Here is a 23,423-nt window from a genome sequence, read left to right as displayed (position 1 = left end):
TTTTTACTAACTTCCCATGAGTGACTACCTGTCATCTTTTCTTTAAATACATTCTGATTTTGTGTTGTGGTGGAAAGATGATTGCACAAAAGATTATATTCTTGTAAAAGTTACATAGTGGATTTTACAGTTCGAAATGCCAAACTTTTTAACATTTTCAGCCCTTTCATTTCTTAATAATGTTATCATCCCTTGGGTAGCTGGCCCACTGATCAGCTGGTTTTTTAGCTAGTTTCTGTTTTAGAAGATTAAACTCTCTGCTTTTTTTGTTAGGAAAATATTGTAAGATGTTAGGGCTGAAAAAACACTGATAGTATGCTTACCCTGCTGTTACTTTTTCCTATCATGAGTAAATGTTGACATTTTCCTAATACTGAAATCAGATCTACTTTTCCAGTTTTATATTCTTGTTTCCAAATTAGTCCTGTTGATTTGTTATGTATACTAAGTAATGCATTCTACTAGATTCCTTCATCCTTATACCTAGGAAAACAGAGTGCTTACACCTGCATGCCACAGTTTTGACTAAACCCATAAAAATAGTATGAAAGAAATTGTTAGCCCCCCCTAGTTGTCTTTATTCAATTAGTCTTGGTTTAATAATATCACTTTCTTGGATCTGTTGATCAGAATTTTTCTTGTTGTTTCATTAACTTGTTAAGTGCTCAATTAATGTAGCATATAGTAGTATTTTTGTTAGCATTTCCAGATTTAAAATATTATTTTCTGGGCTTACAGTTATATTGTGATTTTTTAATTTGCCTAAATGTACATCATGTCATAGATAATGTCTTAAATAAACTTTTCCTTAGAGTAGAAAAAGGAAGCAATGGATGTTAGATGCAGCTGTGATCAGGAAGGAAGAGGAGGACTGTTTAGCGACCTGGAGAATCCTATCATACACCGTAAAGCAGGATGCTATGCCACAGTGATCCAATGAGGTTGCTGCAAGCTGCCTGTGCCTAGTCCCCAGACCCATCTCCCTTTCTGGAAACATTTTTACTCATTGACTATATTGGCTACACTGTCTTTAAAGAGGATCCTTCTAGTACAGGCAGGTGGTATAGGAGTTGTAAATGGGAAAGTGATGGCAAAATTTTAATGGTAAATATCAGAGTGAGTTTACACAAATAAAATCTTTTGAGGAAATACCGTTCTCTGTCTATTTATGTAAATACTTAATGTTGATAACAAGAGTCTACAGAGCTACTCCGAAAGTGTGAATCCTTATGTTCAGGAAAGCTCTGAATGTGCCTTCTGGTTGAAGTTTCCAGCCTTGGAATTTGGCATGCATTGTAGAGGAGCTGTGTCCTGGTCTTCTGACAGCTTTGGAGCTCGGATGGTAGGATTGTCTTGAGGTATATTGGAAGGTCATGACTAGTACAAAATTTATGTCCAAGACCCTTAAACCAGCTTTCTTTGGTGGAGAAACCAAGCAGATTTTTCTGACAACTTGCTTTTTTCCTGTCTTTTTCCTCAGAAAAATGTTCATAAAATTTTATTAATGCCTGGGAATATCAAACAAGAATATAATTGAAAAGAAAATCTGGATAGTTTACAGTTTCCCTTACATTATGATTTCTCCAAATGCAATGTATTAACATCATGTCATTTTTATAGGTCAGATATAATGGATCAATATCACATTATAATGAGTCTGATCCTTAGCAGTATCCTGATAGGTAAAATTACTGTAATGGCAGGATTAGAGCCAATTCTGTCTTCAAAGTCTAGATCTGGTTTCAGGTATGGAGGCCATATATCCCAGTGCTGGTCTTAGGGTTTTCTGCACTGTTCCTCAGGCTTTCCAATATACATTCCATACATCCAACATACATACATGCAGTGATGACTGACCCATATGTGTGCTGGTATCTACTGCACACCCTGTTGTCCAACTCGGGGGACTTCACATGTTCAGTTTGGGAGGTTTGTGCCCGGAAAATTGCATCCCATGTGGAGATTATTTCTATAGCATTCAGGGGATATGTTAATCAAACTTTCATCTGCATTAATTTCCTGCTGCTGCTGTCTAAAGACTATACCCTTCTCTCTTGACACTCTTCGCTGAATTTATTCTATAGCACTGCTAAATGATTGCTTGTACAATGTCATACTTTAGAACAGCTGTTCTTCAGTCATACAAGTACCAATGAAATGTTCAGAAACAGCTATTCTGGGGAATAGCAGGAGAAAAATTCTTCATGTATTTTGGGTTGCAATTTATAAAGTTTCCTTCTGAACAAAAATTTTTAGTTCTGTTCTTTGGGGGGCTGAGGGGGATTTACCATTTTAAGGCTCACCTGGGCAGTCTTCCACTGGAGTAGAGATTTAGAATCATAGAATCATGTAGGTTGGAAAAGACCTTTAAGATCATCGAGTTCAACCATAAAGGAGTCGATGTATATTTATAAAAGAGTCTCATCTTTTCAGAAGATAAGGGAGTTGATCTGAGCCTAAGCTGAAGAAAGTAACAGCTCCAAAGCAGCAAAGCCTGCGTCTGTATACATGCATATATGCATGCAGAGATCTGAGAGATTTGGAAGAAAGAGAATATTGCAAGGTCATCACAGATTAAATAGTTTATGTGGACCATGTAGTGTTTTAAAAATGCTTATCATTTATTTGTGGGAGCTTCACAAAATGCTAGGTGCTTTTCAAACCTAACTGAAAACTCAGGGAATTTTCAAAAACATCCAGTTTTGAACTGGTGCTCTTAAGTGCTCTGAAACACCCTTCAGAGCTCATTCCTTTCATAAAGTGGGAACTCAAGCTTTCAGTGTAGTTGTGAATACTTCCCTGAATTCATATACCAAAGAGTTTGCAACCTACTGGAAATCTTCTGGAACTTTTGGAAAGTCTCTTAGCAGGAGGTCTCAGTTTGGATATTGCTCTTTTATCTGCCTAATAATTCTTCGCCTGTATCAGGGTCATAATGTCTGAATAAAACTGTAAAGGTCTTACTTTATTTCTACTGTTCAAATGGAGTATCATATTGCAATTCAGAAGCCAGTGAAATTCGGTCTGTGACAGCTCCATTTATATCTGCATATCATTTTGCAAATGTAATTCTGTTGTGCTAGAAAAGATTTGGTTGTAAAACCTGTATTTGGCATTTGCTTCATTTCTCCTTGTTGAGCTAAAATACACAGAAAGTCAGAAAGAATTCTTGAAATTTGCAGAGGGATAATACAGAAATTTTAACCTTCCCATTAAAGTGTGAAAGTACCATTTAACTGTGACCAAGAAAAACCCACTTCTCCACATAGATGGGAGCAAAGCCATGGCATACTTATTGGAGGATGGAGGATGGCTTGGGGGTTTAGATGACAGAAAGCAGGAAAATCATAAAAGAACAGTCTGCTTTGTGCAGCTCTCTTTTACCAGGCTGAGCAAGAATTCTGTCTGTAGTGATGAGGAGGCTGAGGCAGGAGCTGCCAAGTCTGTCTTGTTCTTTTTTTCCCCATAGGTTTGTATAACCCTTGTACTCAAATTGTTCTCAAGTAAATGCAGTAGACTTAGAATTCTTTTTGCAAAATATTTCTGGCTTCAATATCAAGTGTCCTTGAATGACTGAAGTATAAAGCTGAATGCATGGGTTATTCTGGGTGAATGCGCAGCTGTGGAAAGGATATACCCAAGAGGAGTGTTCTGTTAAGACCAACACAAATCTTGGGTGCGTTGTGCCATTGTATTTTTAGGTGCAAGTTATTAGAATTACATCATCTGAGTCTGTGTTCCAGGACCATGTGTAGGAGAGCTAGGGCTCGTATGAGATTGGCTGAGGAGTAGCTGAGGGAACTGGGGTTGTTTAGTCTGGAGAAGAGGCTGAGGGGAGACCTCATCTCCCTCTACAACTACCTGAAAGGAGGTTGCAGAGAGCTGGGGATGAGTCTCTTTAACCAAGTAATAAGCAATAGGACAAGAGGTAATGGCCTCAAGTTGTGCCAGGGAAGGTTTAGACTAGATATTAGAAAGCATTTCTTTACAGAAGGGGTTGTTAGACGTTGGAATGGGCTGCCCAGGGAGGTGGTGGTGTCCCCATCCTGGTAGTGCTTAGAGATATGGTGTATTGGGAACTGTCAATGTTAGGTTAATGGTTGGACTAGATGATCTTCAAGGTCCTTTCCAACCTAGATAATTCTGTGATTCTGTGAGTTGCTGGGAAGGTCAGAAATGTTCTGGATCCAGAATCCAGAACCCAACTATTTATGTGTCTGATGAGAGGGGAGCAAGGATGAAGCAGTTAAGCCTGTAATTCAATCTCAGTGAAAAGAATTAATCATAGAAAAGACTGAAATCATTATTAGATTCCTTCAGGGAGCTGGAAGACTAAGGAAAACTAAAGTTAAGTTTTAAAAAGATGACAGGTAGCAGAAAGTATTGTATCTATGAACCACAAAATGAAAAGATTTTAAAAGTAAAATACTTATTTAAAACTTTGCTCAGTTTTGTTATGTTATGTAAATTTACTACTGATAGAAAAAAATGATCACTGGTGCTAAACTTTCATCTACGATGCATTGGCATGTGTCAGATTAACTGTGGAAATTTTGTGAAATGGAACCCAGAAGGTGTGCTAACTGCTAGACACCGCAGAGTGGAAAGTAAATATATTTGCAGTGAATGAATATTGAGAAAATAAGCATCTGGAAGAAATGGGAATTTTGGATTCTTAATTGCATTATTCACCCCAGAACATCTGCCAGAGTTATTAAGAGCAGATATAACTGTATCTGAGAGAAAATATAAGTTTAAATAAGGAAGGAAAATGAGTAATATTGTGCCATCTTGTTACACTGCTGCATGCTGTGCATGTGAAGGCTGTGTAAATCTCTCTTCTCCTTGTAGTTTTGGTTCAAAAACAGGAGAATAAAAATATTGTTTCCATGCATAAATTTACCTTTCCAGAACATGGGAAAATTCAGAAAATCTAATTTACAATAAGTAAATAATCCATGTTTTTGCATATTTTGTCCCTCATCATAATGATACATAGTATACTAGAAATCTGGGTTGCAGAAGACAAAGGGCATCCTGCAGAGGTTATGCCCTGGAAACATCTGAGAAGAGAAATACCCTTTCATCCTACTTATGCCCCTCCTGTTCAGTATAGTTTAGATGAGCACAAAGGCTTCTTTCCTCTTTGTTGTCACACCAGTCTTGGAAACTGCTCTTTGGGGATTGCAAGAATGAAGCGCAGTCAGGCCCTCTGCCTAATGTTAGGGAAGAAGATAGGATGGGATGTAGACAGCTAAAAAGTGGGGAAGTAGGAGGATCCCCATTACGCCAGTGCAAGGACAGCGCTCACCAGTCTTTATCTCATGCCTTTCTTGGCTTTTAGGTTTTGCCCTGCATCATTGGATGTGCTTTCTGCTAAGTGATTTAAGGACAGCACATATTTCCCACCTTCCCTCTGTCACATTATTGTCATTACATTTTCCTGGGTTTACTCTGAAAAACAGCTTGTGTAGAGGAAAATGACTGAAGAAGAGAGATTAGCTACCAGAGTAGGTTTAGGTATATTGTACTTAACAAATCTGAAGTAAAACCTACATGTTGGAGAAAAAGAAAGAATGTTTGAATGGGTGTCATTTTAAATTTTATTTTAAAAAATAACTATCAGAAGGATCACTGCATATTATTGCCTGTAAAAATGCCATATTCTAGAACAGCTGTTCTTTAGTTATAGAAGCACCCAAAAAATGTTCAGAATCAATCAGCTATTTTTGGAAATAGAAAAACACAAAAATCTTTTAATTATTTTGGACTAAGACCTCCATTAATAGATTATCAACATTTTATGTTTGTGTTATAGACATTTAGAATTTGAGTTTTTTGCTGAAAGTAAGAGCAAAAGTAATTTAGGGTAGTTTGAATGGCATATGGAAATCGTACTCTTATTTTTTGCAGTTCATGTGGTTGTTGTCATCACAGATGACATCTTACCCTCATTATTATTTTTTTATCTTTCTGAAATGAAAAATGCTAGTCTGATGGGTACTATTGACAGTAAGTACTGAAAGTACTTTTAAAAATAATTAATTTGTGGAAGCAAATACCTTTCTCAAGTCTAGTTCTTCATTCTATTTTCAAATATAATTTAGTCTAATAAGCATTTTTTAACCTGGATATACAATAAATCCTGTGAAAAGCTCACATTTAAAACTATCACACTAAACAGTGGTGTAAGTAAAGAAATAAAATGTGAAAAGTCCCACTTATCAGACTGATCTTGGCTGCCAGAAAAGCCCCCCTAAAAATCTGTTCTATTGTGCAGTGATTATAAACAAATTTGCTTTTCTGTTGGGTGCTAGGAATACAACAGTCTACACTTAAGCAGCATTATGACTGACACTAAAAAGATGAGAAAATGCCAAATTATGGCTTATCCTAATAGAGTCATTGTAGGAGGGGAGTGTTAAACTATAAAATATCACTCCATTTTTCATAACGATGATCACTGGGGGGTAACAATTTTGATAGTTTTTAATTAAGTTTTTATGTTTGGCATTTGTTTTATACTTTATTTATTTTATGGAAAAATTTCCTAGGTTCATGCATAACAAAAATGAATGATTAAGGAGGAGATAGATGGGACACATGAGATTTCTTTCTTACAGAAAACCTTCAGAAAAATGTGGAAATGTTATTTTACAACTACAGAGTAGGATTTATAAGCTTCAGACTATTTCTGTGTCCCTTTATTAAAGTGAATTGTCGACAATGAGGAAATATATCAGTGATGTATTTTAAATACAGGAAGTCTGTCTGAGTCCTCTAAGTTTCAATTTCTTTTTCTTTGAAGGAGAAAGTTCACTGTTTAAAAAGAGGTTTGAAAATCAACCTAGATATGCTGCTACCAAAACTAGTAACATTTTAAAAGCTCCTGAAATAATAGCTAGGGGAGTATGTTCCTCAAATGTCATTTTCCTTCTTCCTCTGACTTCACTGTTATTTTTGGACCTGAATCTTAGAATTGTTTAGGTCGGAAAAGACATTTAAGATCAAGTCCAACTGTTAACCTAGCACTGCCAAATCCACCACTAAACCATGTCCCTAAGCAACATCTACACATCTTCTAAATACCTCCAGAGATGGTGACTCAACCACTTCCCTAGGCAGCCTGTTCCAATGCTTGACAACCCTTTTGGTGAAGAAATTTTTTTCTAATATCCAATCTAAATCTCCCCTGGAGCAACTCGAGGCTGTTTCCTGTTGTCCTATTGCCCTATTGCTTGTTACTTGGGAGAAGAGACTGACATCCACCTCACTACAACCCACTTTCAGGTAGTTGTAGAGGGCGATAAGGTCTCCCCTGAGCTTCCTTTTCTCCAGGCTAAACAACCTGAGTTCCCTTAGCTGTTCCTCCTAAGACTTGTTCTCTAGTCCCTTCACCAGCTTCATTGCCCTTCTTTGGACACACTCCAGCTGCTGAATCCTGCCAAATGTCTGAGATCTTAGAGGTCAGCTTTACAGTGAAGGATAAATCAGTGGATGTTTTTCAGCTTTAGTTACGCACATATATTATCAGTCCTAGAGCAGACATGGTTGTAGAGCACTGACCTTGTGCGAGGGCTGTTTCAGTAGTGTGGTAATGTCAGATTCTCACGAGGGCAATTTCCCAAAATTAATGACTAACCAGGGACCAAGTCATGTCTCTGCTGATGTAGCTTTTTCCCTTAGGGAGGGATCTAATCTGGCACACTTAAAATTGAGGTATTACCACCTAGGGGTGCTTCTTTCTCTAGGTCTGCATTGATTATACAGGAATGTCCAGCTTAGATTAACTGCTAAAACTATACACATGCAGTGTATGGTGGCAGGTGTATTTGCTTTTGTAGAGAACAGTGAAAACCCCACTTCCTTTATTGTTACAATAATATAATAAATGATGATATAAAGATTCAGAAAGTGAATAAAAATGTCAAGATGCATTGCTGTGTTAAAGTTTTGGAGCCTTCTACTTAGAGACACTTTCTTATATGTCCTTGACTGTATATGTATGTATGTATGCATGTATATGTATAATACTTGAAAAAAATAAGCAGGGACAAAACTCCAGCAAGTCTCTCCAGTTTGCAGGTTCAGACACTGCTGCACATTGCTTTTGGGGCTCTGAAAAATGTATGCACTGTTGAAATTGGGCTTCTGTTCATTCAGCTGACAAAATATTCATGTAATATGTGTGTTGCTAGACTCTGGAAATGACTGTATGGGAAAGGAAATGTGGATAAACATGCCACTCCCTTGCAGAGGTGAGACAGAGCATCAGAAATAATCAGATAGCATCTGTATTATGCAGCATATTTGCTAAAGTGAAAATCTAGGTGAAGAGCAGTCACAAATCACAAATATCAGAGTAGTTGTGTGTGAGTGAAATAAAAGGAAATTCACAGTGTCTATGTCTACTTTTTTATTGTGGGTCTTACTCCTTAGAAATTATAGGCACCCAGTCACAATATAACTCTTCGGCAATGCAGTACTTTCATGTAAAGAATTGTTAAAGCAAGGCTGTACCACTGAAGTCAGGAAAGGCTGGCTTGCTCCGCTGCATCTTCAGTTTCTGATTTCCCCATCCTTTTATTTTGTTTTACAATGCTCTGCTAACTACAGCTGCACCTGGAGGCAATGCACTAGAATTATTCTCAAGATTTTCCCTGACTTGTGAGTCCCATGAAGATAAAACTCCCACTACATTTGTGTATGCAATCAGACAAGGTATCTCATGAATGGTGTTTTGTCAGATCCTACAGTGTATCCCCTTGCTGTTCAGCTTTTAAGGTGGTGAATCGAAGGGGAAGGCAATTCTTGTTTTGTGACACATGCTAGAGAAGATTACGCTTGGCTCCCTTCACAACGTATTAGTCCCACGGACATGGACAGTTTTTTAATGCTCATCTATTTTTTCTGGTGTGCATTTTAGAACTAAAGCAGTAAAAATATTTGGTGTGAGTCAGTGTAGATACTCCTAAGGAACTGTGAGTAGTTGGTTATTTCCCCATAACAATTTAATCTAACCTTGAAAAGAGGCACAGCCCTCTGGATATTTGTAAATGGCCACTTGTCTGTTGTCATTGTTGACATGTTGTTAGGCACTGAAAGACAAATACATCACGCTACTCTGTATTGTACATGGCATTCAGCTTTGCACTTGGGACTTTTGAAAAAGAGTATATGCAAACTAGCTCACAGATAACTTCTTCTCAATCTACTGATCTTTCCTTTATTTAACTAAAATTCACTCTTCAGAGTGATCTGAGGGTTGAAGTTTTGACGTTCTAATGTTGACCTCTATGAGGAAAATCCTACATTAAAGTAGCAAAAAGATCAAAGACTATGGAGCCATTAAAATGTATACAGATAGTATATGGATGCTATCATTTTATGTGCGGATGGTAATTTATGTATATATTAAGTGCTTCCTTGCAAGTTCCTATTAGCAGCATTTTAATTAAAATTTGACCATTACTTTTTTTTTTTTTTTTTTTTTTTAAATTTTCATTGTTCCCTGAGGACCCATCCCTTTCACAGTGGTGAAGAAGATGTGAGAGCTACGGACACTCTGCCTTTGGCATGAGTAGTCTCTGGCACTGACTATAACACCTTGTAGGGTACCTTGTTCCCAGTGGCTGAGGGAGCATTGCTCTGGCTCTCGAGGGGAAAGGATGGATCTGGGTGTTGGGTAACGCTACAGAGGAAGAGCTGTGGACCTGGTGAGGTGAAGGAAGCTTGCCTTGAACAGTGGCCCCTTCACCACCCCTTTCAGCATCAGCAGCACAGCACTATAGCCTCTCTTCTGCTCCATGGTAGGAGGCATGGTTGCTTGGCTGGTCTGTGAGTCTCATGTTCAATGCAGGAGGCTTGACCAGCCTGAAGTAATGTAAAAATAGTTTACTAATCATTTACTTACATCCTGCTCCAGGTGTGCTTTTTATGGTCCTGGAAAGCTCATGCTCAAGAGCTGCCCAGCGAGATCTGCTGTGCTCTGCACTTCCATCTCAGCAGTGGTCGAGATACACAAGGTGCCTGGCTTATTTTATGGATGGACAGTAATGAAAAGGGATCATGAGCTGTCCTGGTATGGCCTCTTGCATCCCTGGACGTGCTGTGTGAGCTTCCGTAGACATACAGGGTAAAATGCCAAGCATAAAGCCATGTCCTCATTCTCTGAAGAAGTCCCTGAATAATTATGATTTTTTTCCCCTATGTCTTGGTTTTTAATAGGTTTCTCTTGAAGGTGTGAATTACTTCAGATGCTTTCATTACCTGACAGTTTTTACAAAGCAGGCTTCTGGAGTTCTGGGAACTGTGATATATTTGCAGCTTCTGACTTTGGATAGCAATAAGAGTGGTGTATATGTTTCCTATCAACAGCTTCTATTAACCAGAGTTCCTTCAGAAACAAGTGCCAGGGAGTCTGCTAGAAACATCTTAAAAGATACCTTTTCAGCAAGAAGAGATCTCTGGAAGTATTATCTTCTGGGAATCCTTGAGCAAAAATACTCTTGATTGCACAGCTCTGCATGGTTCTCCTGGCAGTTTCTCCTCTTTTATTTTGCTTGTTGAAATGTGCTTTCTGTTCCTCTGTCTTGAAGAATCGTCAGGCCCTTCCCAGGACATCCAGTTTCAATTCATAGACTCTGTCTAGATACTTATTGATTCATCATGCCCATGGCTTAGAGACCTGCTATTTATATGGAATCAATAATGTAGTGGGAAGGTTGTAGCAGGGGAGATAACTCTAAAAGAGGGGATTTCACAGGACTAGACATGTGCCTTGTTAGCAGTTTTTTTCTAAGGGCCTGAGTTAAGTTTCTCCCCTGACTCTGCACTTCAGAGAGCTTGCCTGGGGCTCTACAGAAGCAAGCTGAAACTTAAAATTAAGATCTTTCTTTAAGATTGTGGACTGTGTGCTGGGACATCCTATGGAGTTTCTCTTAACACATGTAGGGGAGTCTGAAGCACTGTGAGGAAGTCCTAGAAGGCAGGGGTGGAAAAGGAAAAATAAAAAAACTAGTTATGTAGTTTTCAGAAGGGCGAGTATGCAAGGCCTGCAGTTTGAGGGAGGAATATTTCAAGGTATATTTGATAATTTGATATAATTGAAAGATTACGTAAAAATGCATTACAGAGCTGCAAAATGGAATGTCATGTATTATAAAAATTTACAGAATTAAAGAATCTTTAAATTAGTACAGAGATAACATTCTATCCAGTTGTGAAGATAGGGCAAAGCAAAACAAAACAAAGCCAAAACTGACACACACCAACTAAAATTCTATCTGTAAAAAGCAACTAGCCAACCAGCCAAGCAAGTAAACAAGTGAAAATCTTAGAGAGGATTTAAAATGTGGAATTTCAAAAATTAAATGCTTTTTATAAATAAGTTATGTTAAATTTCATCACATTTATGTGATGAATGTACACACACATATGATTGTAAAAAAGTATTTTCAGAATCATATGGTATATTTTTATTTAAATATCCTTTCTAGATGAATGGGTGCACAGGTGTACATAACTGCCTTTCTGTATAGAAGAGGAATATAGAGTGACTCAGTATTATGAATATTATGTTTGGAAAAATTCTGTGCAATGGGAATCTTGAACTTGGCAGAATTTTCAGAAGTCTACCTTGACCTCACTGAGTGGTTTCTATCAGGTCATCGCTAAAGTCACAGAGTGCTTCTGTTGTAGTGTGTATTCTAGGTTTGATCAGCTTAATAGTTCTTCAATAGAGATATTAAATGAGCAATGTTAATTTTCATCCTTAGAAAAAAATCTTTGTGCTTCTTACTTTGAAAGGCATTACTTTCTCTTTACTCTTCTTTTTTGGTGGAATTTATTAAAAACTTTCTGAATATATTTGGGGGGCTGTTGCTTTTCTAATCTTGAAGAATCTTAGCATGGGGTAAATAAGGGGCACTAAGCATAATTTTTTAAAAAGAAAAGCAGAATAAAACATAAAGGCTTTGATATTCAGGTGCTTAAATATAAATCAACCTTCTTATTACTGAGATCTATTACCTAAATAAGTTTCTGCACCTTGATAAATAAATAAATACCTTAACTGCAAAATCACACGAGGTAAATGTGCGTTGAGATAGAAATAGAGCATAGGGACCCAGCTGCATCCTTCTTTGAGGAAACCTTTCTTTGGTTGTCCTTCCCTTGGCTTCAGCAGCTGTCTCCACAGAGGCACCTAAAGTCCACTGAGGTGCTTGAGCTATTTTCTAGTAACAGTGAGAAGCCTGAAAATAGGCTGTTCAAAAGGACTATTGAATTTTCCCCTTCACCTTTTTACACTAATCCTATTTCATAGAGACTCCCATACACAGCACTTTTCTTAAGATGTTACTTCAGGTGAGGGTTGTGTGCCAGAGGGTCATTCAAATATGTGGGGGTAGAAAAAAACCTTTCATTTCTTTTTTTTCTGATGTGTCCCTGAGAACATGTTAATTTGTCATCTAGTACAATGTGCCCTGAGACCATTTGGGTCAGCTGGTAAGAAAAGAAAATTAATAATGAGAGTCATCTAAGGAAACAGGGGAAACATATTCCCCATAAACCGTGCAAACTACAGGCTTCTGAAGCCTTGAGACTGAAGAAAAAATGTGGGTTTTTTTGTATTCTGTCAGATGCTGAAGGCTGCTCTGAGACATGTGCTACTGCTTCTTGCTGAGTTGAGATATTTGGCAGAAGGCCCACAGAGAGAGTAGGAGAGAATAAAAAGTCTTTGTGCCAAATGTTCTTTTGAGTGCCTGAGAGCTGGATTGGTCTTTTTTCTCTGTGAAATCATATAATTAGTAATCTCAAACCTCAGCCTGTTAATTTACAAAATGTCTGCACACTTTAATATATCGTTTGCTTAACATGTTTGATAACAACCTCAGAGATACTGGGGCTTTTAACTTCTTGTAGTATTTATAAACTGTGCCTTGCCCTGGGTGTTTCTTTGCCAGCTCTACACAAGCTTGTCTCGTGGATGGTGTCAGCTCTAGCAGCCGCTAGAGAAGAAACGCGGGAAGTGTGTTGCCGGCAAAAAGCAAAGTGGCTCCATTTCTGGCCCACAGGAAACATGCAGCCTTTGCTGCTGTCAGTGTCCTCTTGTCTGTGCCGCTGCTTGGCAAATGGGGTGGCTACAGTGAAGCGGTTCCACCCCAGCACCTGCGATGGTAGGCAGTGAGAGGCCTGACGGGCTGGCTGCAGCCAGGGAGCTGAGCTTGTGAGGACTGGGCGAACGTGCAGAAGTCTTTTCTTCTCTTCTTCCAGCAGGGGAACATATAAAGAGCTGCAAGATCCCTAATGATCACTGCTTGTGATCTTGCTTCTGAACCCTCTGTGGTTTCATGGACCTAGTGATCATCAGATTTCAAAACTGAAAGTGGGACCTAGGGAGGGCAACACTCTAGGCTGAGAGGGATCATATGAAGAAGAGGAAATTATCCTTCAGGCTACCTGAAAATTAGTTGTGTTTTGAGTTTCTGTGTCTTTGACTAAAGGTTTGGTGTGAAGGTATCATTTGTAGCCATTGCCATAAAAAGGCTCTGAATTTTGTGAGAGAGGAGATAAACTTATTTGAGGAAGACTGGCTCACTCGTGCCAAAGGACTGATTGAATAAAATTAGCCTTAGTAAGGCCAGGAGGATAAAGTCAGATGGCCGCAAGCTCTCCAGGTCCAAGAGATCCTACATGAAGTGCTCCATCTGTGGTTTTATGTTTATAAAGATTGTGTGACCAGCTGGGATCATGCCAGCTTGCTGTGCTATTCCAGTAAGTCTTTTTCTCTCTCAGTAGAGATAACTCAGTCCCTCAATCCATTTCAGTGCACAGGTTTTGCTATGGGAATATCTGAGGCTTGATCTCACAGGGTCATTAGTGTGCTCTTCTCTGGGGAATGCTTACATTGTAGTTTTCCTTGATTTTTTTCCAAAAGGGAAAAAGTCTTCCCACACAGATGGCTATAACTGGTGGCTGGCAGACAAGCTGATGGATGAGATTTTTCTTTGGCACTGTACAGAAAAGTATGCTTGGCAATTTGACTGTGGCAAACCGTTCATTAGCTCAGTTTTTAAAGGCTACCAGAGATGCTGTCTGCATAGTGTTGTCCTATGAACTCTCCTTACCATCCTTCACCCAAGTGGACTAACCAGGTTAATTGCATGGTAGAGGCAGCCCAGTGAGAGGTGCTGGGCTAACATCTGCAGCATAAACACTTATCAAGAGTTCCTCTTGTTATTTTAAAATGGTTCTCTCAGGAGAGAAAACATGACATTGAATCCAAGAAGCCTGGGAGGCGCTGCCATTAGCAGGATTTTTTGTGTATGAGTTGCCTACAGGTGGCACTGCAAAAATAATCAGTCCAAGCAATTGGCTCCATTTTTTAACAATTCACCTGAGAACCTGTCCCAAGAAGCAATAGACTTCAGAGTAAAAGAGAAGTGAAAAGCAATGCTGTACTTTTAAGCTAAACTGATTCTCCACTGGTGTAAGCAGAGTGTAGTGGGTTATCTGTCTACCTGGACTGTTTTAATAGCTATAGCTGAGATGCCAGGCATGGAAATGTGAATGCAGTAAATAATACACCAAAGCCGTGTCAGTAAGGTGTGTTTGCAGGTGTTTAGGAGATATTTGCATGGAAAGGAGTTGTCCACATCACAGAATTACCCAAATCAAGCAAAAAAGAGGTCTGCATGTCCTTTGGCATGGGATGGGCTGTTCTGATCAAATACGGCAACTCACTGCAGTGTTTTGGCATGTGCCTCTTGACAGCTATTGATCTGTTGATCTATCAGGTAATCTGCCTAATATGAGAGAACTATCTTGATGTCTGTGTACATTTCTTAGAAGCAAATGTTGAGGGTTAAATGTGATTTTGCCAAATGCTGCCTCTGACTTCCTTGCTTATTTTTTCTTTCCATGCTTATTTTTTCTTTCCAAAAGGTTTCTAATGCTTGCATCCGTTAGAGATTGCTGAACACAGTAGCGGAGTAGATGTGAAGCTGCAGCTCCTTATACCCAGGTTCTGCCAATGGTGAGGGTGGGCATGTGTGGTCCTTAGACACATATAGATGAACACATCGACACACAGACTCACACACACACAGTAGACACAGAGCCAGCCACACAGATCAATGCAGACAGAACAAAATGCTTTTCCTGACACCCATGTTAATGCACACAACAGTCACACAATGAATGGCCTAATGCTCTTCCTCTTCCCTGGCTGATCAAGATTGAAGTCTACTAGTGGCGGGAGATAGATAGATACATATATATACAAACACACAAAATGGATCACTCCAGTAGCTGGTCTTAGACACTCAGCCTGACTGGTAGCTGGTCTGAGGCGCCCACATATTGCCAGTGTCTTTCACTTGGATTCACAAGCCCATGAGGTTTTGTGACCCCATGCCAGTTTCAGGTAATCAAATCTCTTAATCTGTCATCAACTAGTCTGGTTTAAATTTCCCTATCATTCACACGTACTCACAGAAGAGAGTTAACCCACAAAAAAGATAGAAATGGGATTTAATGAGAATGTAGGATAGCTTGCAGTGTTTGAGCACAAGGCTCAGCCAGGCACATGTACCGATCAGTTGCTGCTTATGCTTCTCTGGCTCCTCTTATCCTGTCCCCTTTATTCACTCATGCTTGTTCCTCCCCAGTCTACCCTGATCCCCTCCCAGTCTCTGCCCCTGCTCCTTCCACTAAGCATTCCATGATGAGTCTCACATATTTCCACAAAATGTCTGATGGCAAATTTTACACGATCTCAAAAATCTTTCCCCCCCTTCATCCAGTAGCAGGTCCAAGACCCCTGTATATGCAACAACTTCCTTTAGTCTGCAAGCCTTTCTGGGGAAGCAGTTTCTTGTGTTGACTCACCTTGGTGGGTTTTCTACAAGGCCCAGGGCTGATCATGCCCCATGGATGGCACTGGGAGCACCAGGTCAGAGTGCTCCATTGGTGCTCATTAGCATCCTGGTGCTCCTCTGGACCCCCAGGGTCTTCATGTTTAGCCAAGGGCTGTGCTAAGGTGAGGGTTATTTGGCACACCTTCAGTTCTAGGTATTTGGAGAAGGGATCATCAAGAGACTTAGAGAGAAGCTTCTCGCTCTTTAAAAATAAAATTTATTATTTGTTTTTAGTTGTACACTACTTTTGAACTGTATAAATGTTTTAAATGTGTGTAGTGTCAATGGAATAGATAGCTAAATAAGTTTTTAAGTTTTGTGAAATGTAATGATAACATAGAATAAGACAGCACAAAATTATCATTTTTTTCCTGCTGATTCTATTGCACAACCCCATATGTCATCTGGAAAATAAAGCACCATGAGTGCTTTTAGTGAGATGCACCACAACTATGGCAAGCCTCATTGTCACCACTGAGGACACAGGAATAACCGCTGTGTCTGTAATTGATTTTTCAGTTCACTGGCCAAACAGTTAAAAAAAAAAAAAAAGAGAAATACTAAGTAGGGTTTTTTTCCAAGTAAAATATTTTACTTTGTTTTGAGACTGTTTACAATTTTTAAAATCCCTTAAGTTTGACATAGCAATAAAAATATTGTAAAAAAAAAAATTAAAAAAAACTTGTGGGAACAATTTTTTGCCCCCCTCTGAGCATGCCTACTTTTAGATTCAATATGTAACCAAATTTGACTGAATTTCAAAAGTATCTACACTGCTTGGATGCTGTACTTTTAGTAAATGAACCATTCAATGAAAAACACATGACAACTCTAATGGTGGTTTAAAACATGATTTAATAATCTTAATTCATCATACCTTTCAGTCACATATCTAGACTATATGTCATCATTTGCTCAATCCCTGTAATAGGTGCCATGTATTCAATCATCAGAATAAATATTTCAGTTGCAAATGCAGATGTTATATTTTTTGAAAATAAAAAAAAAAAAAAAGAAATTCTGATCCAAAACCACTGATCAGACCAAACCTGTTGATTTAAAAGGGTTTTGAATCTGATCTTTAAAGGTCATGTTCAGTAAGGTACCTGTCAATGTGTATCTACCAATGCTTCTTTGGAGTCAATGGCTTGCTGCGTGCCGGAGGTAACGAGATGATGACTGGTACGGGAGGTGCCTCTGTTTTTCCTGATGTCTGTGCTGCCAGTTTTCCCTCTGGACCATGGAGCTGAAATGAAGGTGTACTTTGTTTTGTGTTCACAGAAGCAAACTGAAACTTGTGTTCCCAAAATCTTGTCTGCTTTTTTCCTAATTATACTAATGATTGGTCAAATCAAAGATTTTTCTTTAACAGAAAACTTCACATTGCTTATGTTCTCAGATCACACAACTGCAGCAATATCACCACCATTGCTGACAGAGTATAAATAAAATAAACTCAGGTTTTTCCCTACCAGCTGTTAGGTAGATATAACAGAAAATATTGAAAAATATTGAAATAAATTGAATGAAGAAACTGGACAGTGTGTTTCTTTGACGTTTAAACAGAGAAAGCTTAGATGGAAATCCTGACTTAGCTGTGTTTGCATAAAATTTTGATTGCTTAGATGTGGCAGCTACTAACACTTATTAAACTATTGAAAAAATGCAACAATACCATGTGTGTGTGTTTTGTGTGTGAGAGATTTTGCAAGTTTATTTGTATCCTTCCTATCTACAGCGACACGCTGAAACTGATATGACACACTGAAATTGCTGAAGTGTAGCAGAAATATAACCTACATTTGTTTTCCATGTCAATCAGTATGAACATCACAAATAGACTATGTGAACAAGAAAACCCACTTTTTTCTGGTCACTGGACAGTGATTTAGAGCCTAATCTGGAAAATGATACATTATAACCACTAATCTTATTTATTTTTCTGACATCAATAACCACTTCTCACACACTTGTTCAAATATTGTGGTATAGAATAGAGAGTAATCACTCAGGGAAACAGATGAAACAGGTTGATCATCTGTTGAAACATTGTTTGTTTTTCCTTGCGGATGGTTATTAAAAAAAGTAGTTCCATTATAGTCCTTAATGCAATTACTCATGTGTATGGTTTACATGAATAAAGACTACTTATGTGCCTACTTTGAAAGACTGGGTCACTATGGTATTTCATATGGGACAGCTTTCCGATTATACCCAAGAGGACAAAAAGGACAGAGTTTGTATAATATTAGATATAATATGGCTTGAAACTCATGCCTAAGAGTAATTTCCATTCTTCTCCTTATTGCTGATCTGTTGCTTCTTGTTTCAACTAAAGATTTGTTTTTGTGAAAAGCTTTAAAAATCACACAGACACAAGCAAACAAAGCTTTGCATACTTTTACATAGTCTCTCTGACCTCAGAGGAATTCCCTGAAATGGAATAAAATAAGATACATTTATTTCATGTAGGAGTGCAGAGTTGCAGTGCTTGTAAGCAGATATAGGAGCCGGTTTCTGCAGAAGGAGGTAATCATGTATCTGGGGCTGCCTGCTCCTGCTGCTTCCCTATGGCTGAAACTGCTTCTCACTAGTCTCTGCACCCAGTTGTAGGAGCTAAACTGGTAGAGAACTAACCCTAAAAAAATGGGGATATTTTTCTGCCAGTCTAAATCCCTGGCTTACTGTCATCACCATCAAATGACAGTGTTCATGCAAGTAAGGGATGAAAGAGAGTGGGAAAAGAGACAAGGGATCTTTTTCTTCCAGTAGCTGTCAGGCATTCAATGGATGTAACTGTACCACCCAGTTGTGCCAGTGCCTTTGCAGAGACCGTACAATAGAGTGTTTTTAATGTGGTTTTTTTTTTTTTTTTTTTTTTTTTTTTACTGTTTCTACATGGCTACTGCAATGATGGGGAAGCTGAGGACAGAAACAGCCTGTGACTTTTATTTCATCTAGACCATAGCAACATGATTTCTTCCTTTTTGTTGTAACGGCCAGTGTATGTGTTAATGTATGACCTGTGCAACTTTCAGAAAAGAAAAGATTCAATGGCTGAGCAGATGGGTGTCAGAATTGAACATGAATATTTAAGTGGTGAGGCTAGGAAATGGTGATCATAATGAACAATAGAATTCAGAAGAATTTCCTTGTTTTAATGCTATGTTTTGTGTATAACACTGCATCGATGCTAAATACCTTATATTCATATTTGTGAGCTGCAAAATAATAATCTTGAACAGTAACTTGAGTTCTCGCCTGACACAAACTTCCCACAGAAGTAGAGGAGTAAGGGCCATACCTTAATGCCAGATGCATGGTGCAAACATGACTGAATTGTCGTTCACCTGAAGGAAATAAATTTAAAGTTGCCGTGAAGAAACAAGAACAGGTAGAATTTATATATATTTAAAGGTCTTTGCTGAGTATGTTTAAACATACCCTTTAAGTACATTCAATTTTATGTAAAATGAGGAATAATAATTACCTAGCTTTAGTTTTTCCAGGAGCATGATTATGAACTCTTAAGTTTTTGATGTGCCAATATCATACTGATTTATGAGATGATAGCTATTGATGATTTCACTACATGAAAAATGCTATAAAAGTGGCAGGTTAATTACAGGATATACCATTAATGGGTGAGATTATGGTTATATCTGTTCTCCAAGTTATGCTCTCATAATACAGTGTTACATCTTCTGGAACATAATCTATACATATATTTTTCCTGATGAAAATGTTAGTATGCATAATCATCAGGAAAACTTCACAATCTGTACACACAGATATCTCTGAGTCTCTTTCTTCAGTCCGTCTTCACATTGATTTCAGGAAGGATTACTTGCATTAGCAGAGAATGCAGGATTGAGTGTTTGCAGTGGTTTTGAATAATGAGTTTCTGTAGGATTCCAGAAATTACGTTCAGTTCCTTAAACATTTTCTGCAAAGCAAGCAGCACACTTTGTAGTCTGTGCTAGGAGAAAAAGAAACAAAACCAAAATGTGAATCTCCTAAAGTACTATTCTCCTTTTGTGGTATGGTTCAGTGGCTTAATGAGGTTAATTTGTATTAGGTTGTGGGAAATTCTTTATCTACTGTATAGAGGCTTTCATTTCACATGAATGTGACAGATACTGTTCTTACTGCACTGGAACTTAATTATTTGATAGCATAAGGAGCTGAAATCCCTACATTTCCTCTTAAGCAATATTCATTGCATATTGTAGATGGTAAATAGAAACTAGAGGATGATTGGCCTAGATTTTCAATGTTTGAAATATCTTTGTATACTTTTCTAGGTTGTTTTGGTTTTATACCTAGAAAATTTCAAAGCAGCTTTATTAAAGATTCCTCAAATGCTTTCAATAGCATGTGATTATTTTTTGTTCTCTCTCATTTTTCACATATCTTTTTACCCTTTGAAATGCTTTTCTGAACTGTATCGTTTCATTTAATTACACTCTTTTTCCATAAAAGCCTTAAAATGCCTGATTTTCTCTCCTTAATTACTACAGAACAAGTCTTTCAGAAGTTTTGTTTTGGTAGGAACATTTCCCTCACAGAATTTTACAACTGTTCTTTTAACTGGCTTCCATTCCAGATGTCTACTGGTGCACACTGTACTTTATTTTCTCTTAGCAGGCATATTATGGCATTTCTGTAGACATGGTAGAGCAGTGTAAAGCTATTTAATAAGAGAGTGAGGAGACAAAATTTCAGGATCAGTGATGAACATCAGAATACAAATAAGGACCGAAAACTAATATAGTGAAAAATTAAGTGGGACAAAGTTCACATCCTACCACTAAATTTACTTTCTTTTGTAGATTCAGTGTCTGGGTTTTTTATGTACCATTCATAAAATACAAATTAGTGAATTTGTGTTAGTATGTGTGGGTATAAGATGTGTAATTGCCTATCAAAATAAAAATTAATGTGAACTCACAAAAGCAACAGTGTTTGTTCTACTATATATTACACATTCAAAATATATCCTAGAATAATTCTTTATCATATTTACAAATAAAAAACCCTATAACCATTTTATTGAGAAAAAATAATGTATTTATTTAAGTTGGTTTATTGGCATATATACCAGTGAAATTGTTTAGAAAATAATTGAAAGTCATTTTTATAGCAGGCTGTGCTAGTATCTGTAAAAATATTTGATTATCATCAAAGGTATGAAAATATCAGAGATTGCAAAGTACAGGCAGATAGTATGAATTGCTTTCCTCATTCCCCATTGAATTAAAAATGATGAATAGTTAAAAAACAAAGAAATGCATTTTTATGCAAAAAAAATATTTTTTCTCCTACATTTCTGATTTATATGTAACATTTCACCATATCACAATATGATGGATCATGTGTTAATTGTTGGCAATGTGTTATATCATTTCAGCTGTAGTACAACACGATGTGGTGGAGTATGATCTCACCTGACATAGTATGATGCAGTGAGAGACAACAAAGATTGCAGACTGTTCAGTGGACATTATTCTACTGAAAAATGCATAATTGCCTGAATGAAATGTTTAGTAGTTTAAGTTTTGTTGGTGAAGACCCGAAGTCTAATTGCTGCCTGTGGCTTTGCCACTTTCTTGGGGTCCATAGCCTACATCAAGTTTTTTTTCCTTCTTCAGACCTTTTGGGAGCTGATACTGTGCAATAACAACTGAGTGGATTGGGAGATCAATGCTGGGCTTCTGAAAGCCTGTTAGTAGGGCCTCCTCCTGGAGACTTTCGTTTATTGTTTGCCATTAGGGCTATAAAAGGTAGCTGAAGCAGTCAGTACATAGGCTTTGCATAAAGCATACAAAAAGTTAAACAGCAGCAGAAATAGAGGACTTAGGGGTACTGTTGCTTTGCATAATTAATATTTCTCCCTATACAAGGTTCAGTCGATCAATACCAGCTAAAAGTTCAGATTTCTTTCTCTCTGCCTTCTGATGGAAATGAACTATCCCAGAAATATCTGCTTTTGTATCAGTAACTGCTGAAAGTGTAATTAAAACTACTATCTGAACTCCAGATCCTTTGGTAACTGGCTGCTGAACCAGAAACAGTAGTTTGGTAGCTCCCCTCTTACCAAATTGGTCCTCTCATAGGATCCCAGTAGCATGATTCTGATGATCAGTTAAAGCAACTTGGTTGGGGGTGATGGGTACTGGGATGAGGAAGACTGTCCTGTTGCCTTATGTGTTTGAAAAATTTGGTTCCCCATGCTCCCAGACTTACTTTGCAGTGTCAGGCAGAAAGATTTAAAATGTGATTCCCTAGTAGATTTTATTTCATGTGTTGTTTGAGGACTGTCCCTGTATCCTGCCAGTTCTCTGTTCATCTGTAGGAAGGTTTTGGAATATCATATCAAAAACTGCATCTGCCCTGGACATGAAGTCTGGAGACATGGATTCTGAAAACATATGCATGTATGGGTATTTTAACATTGATACACTTCCAATTCAAAGTTTCTCCCTTAGGGAAAAGAAAAAAAAGATCTCAGTAGAGATACACGGCTGTTTATGGGAGTCCAGAAATTAATATAGTTTCGAGGATAGTTTTATAATGTTTCTGCTTTGCGCTTCACTGGAACAGTCCCATATGCAACCTTCTCCAATTGTTCTTCTTCAGGCAGTGTTTTCTGCCTGAGATAGTTACACTACATTTGGAAATCAACTTTACATTCTCATGTTAGTACCATTGTAATTCTAGTTTCATGCATGACAGATTGACTTACAGAGCCAAGTTTAATGCATTTCTAATTAAAAAAACCCCAAACAGTATGATGTTACCTCTCAATGTTATCAAATTGCTCATCTTATTTTCACAGCTCACCATGTTAAAACTGGGACCTGTGAAGTGGTGGCACTCCACAGATGTTGCAATAAGAACAAGATAGAAGAAAGATCACAGACGGTGAAGTGCTCCTGCTTCCCTGGGCAGGTAGCAGGTACCACCCGGGCAGCTCCTTCTTGTGTTGATGGTGCGACTACTTCCATTGCTTCCTTTTGTTCAATGTTCCTAGGGGATTTTGCTGGCTTAATGTCATCAGTGTGAACCACTCCATTGCAGTTACCTATTTAAAATAAAAGCAGGAAAGCTCCATTTTGAAGGGCATGCCCAAGGTGAATGGGAGGAAGATGGGAAAAATTAATTATTTGCTATTAGTCTGTGGAAATGCTAAGCAGAATTATTATATGCCAGTGAAAGAGACATCTTGAGAAGCTAAATTTGATCTAACTAACACAGTGCCCTTGGAGTTGTATGAAATTCACTTAATTAAAAGTGTTTATGCAAAATCTACATGACCATATCATTTTCATGTGCTTCAGTCTTACATTTTATTTATAGATTTATTTTTGTCATACAGGAACAAACAAGCAAACAAACAGAATACAGTTCTGGCTGCTTTTTAGTCTTTTTAGACCAACACTTTTTCTTAGTCACAGTCCAATATTAATGTTTTACTTAACAAATGTGGCATAGGCTCACATG

General features: G+C 37.9%; 1 protein-coding gene across 2 annotated transcripts in view; it reads left to right on the top strand.

Annotated features, from left to right (window-relative positions):
- The window catches only part of TAFA2 (TAFA chemokine like family member 2), a 177,888-nt gene that overhangs the window by 130,432 nt on the left and 24,033 nt on the right, over window positions 1-23,423 (top strand). For both annotated transcript variants that reach the window (XR_012629198.1, XM_074870447.1), the window contains exon 3: window positions 22,759-22,911. Coding sequence is in view for 1 of the 2 variants with exons in the window: in XM_074870447.1 (XP_074726548.1) it covers window positions 22,759-22,911 (153 nt within the window). In the remaining variant the exon portion in view is untranslated. The remainder of the gene's footprint in view (window positions 1-22,758; window positions 22,912-23,423) is intronic.

This window comes from Strix uralensis, chromosome 5, assembly GCF_047716275.1.
Source record: "Strix uralensis isolate ZFMK-TIS-50842 chromosome 5, bStrUra1, whole genome shotgun sequence".
In the NCBI taxonomy this organism is placed as follows: domain Eukaryota; kingdom Metazoa; phylum Chordata; class Aves; order Strigiformes; family Strigidae; genus Strix; species Strix uralensis.
This window is presented reverse-complemented; position numbering and strand designations above follow the sequence as displayed.